General features: G+C 47.5%; 1 protein-coding gene across 1 annotated transcript in view; it reads right to left on the bottom strand.

The window, feature by feature from the left end:
* EXOC4 (exocyst complex component 4) overlaps window positions 1–7,417 on the bottom strand; it is a 421,183-nt gene that overhangs the window by 48,724 nt on the left and 365,042 nt on the right. Inside the window, exon 14 of the mRNA XM_026868343.1 lies at window positions 6,729–6,907. Within this exon, the coding sequence (XP_026724144.1) occupies window positions 6,729–6,907 (179 nt within the window). The remainder of the gene's footprint in view (window positions 1–6,728; window positions 6,908–7,417) is intronic.

Here is a 7,417-nt window from a genome sequence, read left to right as displayed (position 1 = left end):
GGGGGATGAGTCTCTGGAGCCAAGGCCCCAGCGCCAGGCCCCGAGGGAATGGCCTCAAGCTGCCCAGGGCAGGGTCAGGCTGGCTCTGAGGAAGGATTTCTGTGCAGAAGGGGCTGTTGGGCGTTGGAATGGGCTGCCCAGGGCAGGGGGGAGTCCCCGGGATCCCTGGAGGGGTTGAAGAGTCGGGCTGAGCCAGCGCTGAGGGATCTGGGGGAGTTGGGAACGGTCAGGGGGAGGGTCATGGTGGGGCTGGAGGAGCTTCAGGGGCTTTTCCAACTGAGCAGATTCTGGGATTCTGTGGTTGGAGGGGGCAGGCAGTGTCCTGCCTGGACCTGGGTCTCTCCACCTTGCTGAAGACAGCCCGTGTGAAATGGGGAGGGAGAGATGGAAAGCCACATTCTCCCAACGGTCTGTGCAAACCTCCCCCTTTTTGGAGAGGGAGCGTGACGTTTCCCCATTCTCATTAAACCTGCATGCAGCTGGCTTAACCAAACACAGTAATTAGTTCTGTATCTAATGCAAATCGTCGGCGCGGAGACGCAGCCCTGCCAGCGAGCAACTGCAAATCATGTCTGTGGAGTGACGAGCAGGTAACAGGGAAATGGCTTCATCCTGTTTGCTTTGCTGCGCGTCCAGCTCTGCTGACAGCAGCAGGGTTAAGATGTCCCCAAGGGCACGGCAGTCCCATGGAGTGAGCCCTCGGAGCAGCTCTCCCACGCATCTCCTGGAATACTGGGGTGCTTCCCCCGTAGGTAGACAGCTACTCATATTTTTTCCTCCATTATTGAGAGTTTACTTTCTAGTTTCTGCCACTGCAGAGGCAGGGTCAGCCTGATGTCTGTTTGAAGTCAAGTTTGTGTCGAAGACTTTGAATCTTTGCTTTTTAAGGAATCTTTGCTCTAGTACCAGCTTCCAAAGGACACCAGGAGACAGGGAGGAGCTGGTACTGAAAGTCAAGAGTTTTCAGAACTGTCAAAGAAATCACTGTTTAGGTCTGGTTTTATAAAACAGTGTGTTTTGAGTCCCTCACACTTTTGAAGCTTTTCTCCAAGAAAAAGGATAAGCGTGCACATAAGTGTATGGTTTTCACATACAGTAAGATGCTCACCCTATTGCATGAATACAGGACCCGGGGTGCTACAAAAACCCAACAATAAAAACATTTCTGCCTCGATTTCATACCCTCTTGACCCAACTTTTCTTCTTGGGGGGCTCCTTGATGCACCTCCCTACTTCGACTAAATATGGAGCCTCAGAATCCTTTTCTAAAGAGATTTGATTTTTTTTTTTTTTGTGGACAAGGAAATGACAGGAGAGGAGATGTCTTTCTTGAGACTACTGCTGGAGTCCTGCTTTTCCTCAATAAAACTGTTAAGGTACTAAAATGATATTAAAAATAATCTCCACCAAGGACGAGAAAGAGGAAGCACACAGACTGAACGTGACACACCGAGCAAACCTATGGGGGGATGCAAGAGCATCTCCTGATCTATAAGCGTGCACAGGCAAAAACTTTACTCCCAATAAACCATCTAGTAGAGAAAGACGATCCTGTTTTATGTGAGCTCTGTGAGAAAGTCATTTCAAACTCAATGTTTAAGCCAGTCAGTCGTTAACTGCTGACTACAACAATCTGAAATCACGAAATGCCAACAGCCGGCTGAATTTAAAAGGGTAGCTGCAACTCAGTAAGCTAACGGCTAATCTTTCATCTTCCTACCTACACACAGCATGCAACCATCTTAAAAATGTAAAGATTGTCCCAACTCCTTCATCGTGCATAATAATTCCTTCTTCGTAAAATATTCAGAGGGCTTCAGAAGGCTGAAGCTCTGGCAATGGAGAAGGATGAGTGTGTGTTCTATCTGCATATGACAAGGCAGGAAAGCAGGACAGGAAGAGGAGAGGAAACCCTACTTCCATTTTCCTGTAAAACCTATTTAAAATTTACTCGACTTCCTCAGCTAATTCATCTTCTTCCAGCAACTTTAATCCTTAAATGGTTATTGTTAAAAAGAAGTTTGTATTCCCTTAAAAGACAAGAGCAAAAGAAAATGACTTTGTCATATCTGACTGGTTCGGAAAATATAAAATCCAATTCTGAAGGAGTGCAGATAAGGGAAGAGCTATGGAAGAGCCATCAGCTTAGCAAACACTAAATAATGAAGAATGCAGAGACTGCCCAGCATGATAAAACACTCTATTAGCAAAGACTGTTTTTAAATGAGTGATAATTGTGGCCCATCCACAGCAAAAGGTTATTGAATTTTTATCTCTAGGAAGGGGCCTAACCAAAAAGCCACCAACAGGTAGCCCCCTTCTTAGGATTTCCCAAAACACATCCATATCCACCCAACTCCACCTTGTGGTTTCTGAATACTTACAAATTGCCCATTTGCAGCCAGGGAAGCTTTGCTGGAAAAGCTACCAACGTTCCACAGGGAAGGGACACGGGGCCACCACCACCACCACGTCATGGACTTGTTGGAGATTACGGTATTTCTGGCACTGCATAAAAAATTCTGGTCCCAATTGCTCCCTAAGTGCTTTGATGATACCCTGAATAGGACCAAGATTTAATTTCAAGTCACTGGGACAGAAAAGAGAAATGGTCTGTGGTGGGTTGACCCTGGCTGGATGCCAGGTGCCCACCAAAGCTGCTCCATCTCTCCCCTCCTCAGCTGGACAGGGGAGAGAAAATATAACAACAGGCTCATGGGTTGAGATAAGGACAGGGAGATCACTCAGCAATTACCATCAGCGGCAAAACAGACTCAACTTGGGGAAATTAATTTATTACTGATGAAATCAGAGTAGGATAATGAGAAATAAACCCCCAAACTCCTTCCCTCAACCCCTCCCTTCTTCCTTGCTCAACTTCACTCCTGATTTTCTCTTCCTCCCACCCCGAGTGGCGCAGGGAATGGGGTTTGTGGTCAGTTCATTTTACAGGTTGTCTCTGCTGCTCCTTCCTCCCCAGGAAAGGACTCCTCACACTCTTCCCCTGTCCCAGCCTGGGGTCCCTCCCGCCGCAGACAATCCTCCAGGAACTTCTCCCACGTGAGTCCTTCCCAGGGGCTGCAGCTCTTCACCAACTGCTCCAGGGTGGCTCCCTCAGGGTCAGACTGCTCCTGCGTGGGTCCCTTCCACGGGGTCACGAGCGCTGCCAGCAAACCTGCTCCAGCCTGGGCTCCTCTCTCCATGGGGCCACAGGTCCTGCCAGGAGCCTGCTCCAGCCTGGGCTTCCCACGGGGCCACCGCCTCCTTCAAGCATCCCCCTGCTCTGCCGTGGGGTCCCCCACGGGCTGCAGGTGGGTCTCTGCTCCCCCGTGGACCTCCACGGGTGCAGGGCACAGCTGCCTCACCGTGGGCTCCAATCTCTGCTCCGGCACCCGGAGCACCTCCTCCCCTCGTTCCTCACTGACCTGGCTGCCTGCAGCATCGTTCCTCTCACATATTCTCACAAATATTTCTCTCTTTGGCTGCAGCTGTGCAGGTTTTTCTCTCCCTTCTTAAATACATTCTCCCAGAGGCGCTACCACCGTCGCTGATGGGCTCAGCCTTGGCCAGCAGTGTGGGTCCATCTTGCAGCCAGGTGGTGGTGGCTCCATCAGACACAGTGGAAGCTTCTAGCACCTTCTCACAGAAGCCCCTCCTGTAGCCCCCCTGCTACCAAAACCTTGCCACACAAACCCAAGACAACGATCAAAGACCGGGTCGTGCGTTCTCATCCTGCGTTGGCCCAACATGTGGTGAGCACAGAAGACAAAGCCCCACTGCTGCTACCAGTTAATGAGATCGCTGCTCTCGCTCAAGCACAGACACTTCAGTGTAGTCCAAGGAGAAAAATAAAGCAGAAAGACAGAGTTGCTCAAAGGAACAGAACAGCTGCCATCTGCTTGAAGTCAGCTACCCAAAAAGCGAGCTGGGTGACTAATGGCCCGTTGGCTTGTGTATGACGAACCACGGATTCCAGTTGCATTGAACTGGAATGTTTGGATGACACACGGGCATGTCTTAAAGTCAAAGTTACCCATGCTGAAATGACAAAGGTGGCGGCACTTACGGCAACCTGAATCTGAATTCGGCGAGCTTCAGCGTGTGGCAGAAAACCCCTTTACTTTCGGTCAGTTATTTCCCTTCCTCCCTGATGCTCATTAACTTGCTCTGGCTTCCAGCAATAAGACGTTCAGAAATTCAGAGGATCAAACCACGACAGAAAAGAACAAAATAGCTCGTATGACAGTTGAGCATTACGGCGTTAACATCGGATGAATCCTTGAAACAATAGGTAGTTTTAATTTTTCCTCCTCCCAGCTCAATCCGAGCAGATTTGCAGTGCTCTTCTGCCCAGGTGGGATGGAAAGAGACGTCTCATCTCATTTTTCCTCTGTTGTTTATTCTTTGTATTCTTCCCCTAAAGAACTGCACTCCCCTGTATATCACCGTAGCTTGCTGGATTTGTAAATACATCTGACTTATACCACCACCTCTGCCCCACGGCATCACTTTTTACTTCTCCCACATAGATTGCAGTCAGCTCTATCGATGTTCCATTTATGAGATATACTCCACCAGGTTTCATTTATAACCATGAGGTCAACAGCCTCTATCATTTCCTAACACTGCTCGTTCTTCCTCTTGTTTCAGATACTCCTGGCATTTGTGTACAGACATTTTAGTGCATTGGTATAAAGTTATTACAAAGGAAGATGAATTTTTATTGTCAGGAGGGCGCTGCCAAGTGAAATATTACCCTTCGTGCTTTTATGTTTATTCACTGCTGCGTGTAACGTCCTCTCAGAAGCCTGAAAGTCACGCTCATGCCCTTTTATGTTTGGAAAAAATATTGATTTATTAAAAAAAATTTAGGTTTCAACTAGAACTGAAATTATAAATGATGTTTTTATTTTTCACAACTTTGACTGTCAGAGCACAACTCAGCCCCAAGAACTCTCCCAGTAACTAAACTTCCGTGAATAAATATTTGGCTACTGAACTTTTGACAGCATTTTCCAATGGGTTTTTTTGTTTGGGTGTTGTTTTTGTGGTTTTTTTTTTTTTAATATTTTTGTAATCCTCTGAAGTACGCTGTGTGAGAGCACAGCAGTTCTTCTTGTCACTCAGGTACTGACAATTCAAAGTAGGGGTTACAGGAATATTAAAGCTACCTGTAGTATTTTGGGTCATTAACTGTCAGCTGACTGTATAAGCTTAATTATCCTGGATCCCAACAAACTGATCGTGGACAGCTGGAAAAAAGATTTTAAAGGTCCTGCTATAGCGCAGAGTTATAAGCCATAGGAAGGATTGTCAGTCAACCAGAGATGCTCTGCTGTTGAGGGACAACTATTTTAATGGAGATAGAACACTACAACTTTATTTAACACCACCAAATTTCTTCCCAGAAAATAAGGCTGAGGTGCTTTTCAATGCCAAACTCCCACGAGGGCTCAGATGATCTGGCTGCCCACAGTCCTGCTCCTCTGTGGGTACCTTCCCCCAGGACTCTGCATGACACACCGCAGAAATGCTGTGCGCCCTCACTACCTCCCCACGTGTCCTGGGATCCCACCAAGCTGTGTGGATTTTTTTTTTTTTGCCAATGCTTTTCTTCTCCTCTGCTCCTCATCTACAGCACAGTGCAGATGCCTCCTTCCACACCTGAGGCAGCTGCATTTAATAGAACCCCTAGACAACAGGGGATGTTCAAGATTTGTAAAACACACAATATATTATTAGAGAGATCTAGGGCAATATGAAGTGCTCTCACAAATGCACGGCTGCCTCCCCAGGGTCAGCCTGTGACACAGGACAGCTACTGGGAGTGTCTTGGTAGGCAGGTGAGATCCAAACCCCTGGCCCTAGGAAAAGTTTAGCTGCACGTCAGCTGAGCTATAGGTGACTTCTCACGAGTCAGTAACAGTGGAAAGGAATCGGTGGGAAAGTCAGAAAGCAGCAGAGCTGAGGGCTATTTATGCCCAGCTCTACTTCTGGGGCACAGCCACAACCCTCCTGTGAACGTGACCCCGTGCAGACAATGCCAGTGACAGTGACAGGAAGAGAAGTAACACTAATCATGTCTCTAGCACTTTCCAGACTGAAAAAAAAAAATTAAAAAATCACTATTCCCTAGGGGAAGGAGCAAAAGCTGAAACACAGAGAAGTGAAATGATCTCACAAAGGTAGTGTGGGCAATCCTTGACAGCCAGGAGCAGAAATGGTGTCTCCAGGCTCCCTCGTCTCTGCCCTCCTGGCACCTCGGTTCTCCAAGGGCTGTTTCTGCCTTTGCAGGCTGAGCATCAGTGTCCCAGTGACATGCACGTTAGGGCATTCCTCGTTAAAAGCTGTTCAATTTCTCTACTGAATTTATAATACACATATATTTTTAAATATGAAGAGATCTAGCGATGCTTTAAAGAAAATGAAACCTGTCTCAGCACTGATACCTGCTCCTATGCAATGTCATTAGCAGGGGCTGCTGAAAAGCTCAACCCTTCAGAGCTTACGCTAGAAAAGATGCTCCTGGCACCCTCACGCGGTGCCCACCACAGTCTGAGCAGATGTCACACCACGGCATTCACTAGGGGAAAAGAGATGAAGCTGCTCTGCTTTCTACTTCCCTCTGACATAAACCTGCTTTGAAATCAAGATGCCCACTCCTGCTAAAATCACATAATTGTGCTGGTTTCCGTTTCTAAGAGGATCGTTCTATGGGAGCTACTTACTCTGGGTGGCTGAGAGATTGGAGAAGGCTGCCTTGGTGCGCCCTGCCAACCACTCCAGGCTCTCGTGCATGTTGGCCAAGGCCTTCAGGTCGCTGACGTCCCGCAGGATCTCCTGCTGAGGGATGAGTTTGTCGCCCAGGTTGCCAATGAGAACTTCTGACTCTTTGCCAAAAGCAGCCCTGAAAGGCAAACCAAAGTCACCCTCAGAAATACAGCACAGGACAGCAAAGGTGGGAGACACCCCTTACACCACGGAGAAGGTCAAACCAGTCAGTGCACGACTGTACCAGCACTGCGTCTCAAGAAAGTTGTCTGGTGGAGTTTTTAAAGTCTCATTGCAGTGAAGAAAATATTCTGCAGTTGATGACACCTCTACTTCAGGGAGGTTTTTTTTCCTATCTTTCTCCTTGCACTTACAATCTCTGAATTTCACCCTCATTCCTCACAGTCACAAACTTCATCCCGATCAACTCCCACACATCTTACCCCCCCCGGCATTTACACCTTGGTGAGACCCGTGTCCGTGTCTCCCTGGGATATGTCTCAATAACACACATGCAGTACTTTTAATCATTCCTTATAAATCTGCCTTTACAATCCCCGATGCACTTTTTTTGTTGTTGTTTTCCACACATCTATCAAAAGAAATCTCCCGTGAAACCTGATTTTTTTTTTTTTTTTTTTTTCCC

This window comes from Athene cunicularia (assembly GCF_003259725.1).
Source record: "Athene cunicularia isolate RWA chromosome 1 unlocalized genomic scaffold, athCun1 chr1_part2, whole genome shotgun sequence".
NCBI lineage: Eukaryota > Metazoa > Chordata > Aves > Strigiformes > Strigidae > Athene > Athene cunicularia.
Note: the sequence above shows the minus strand (reverse complement) of the source record. Positions and strands in the feature narration are given on the sequence as shown.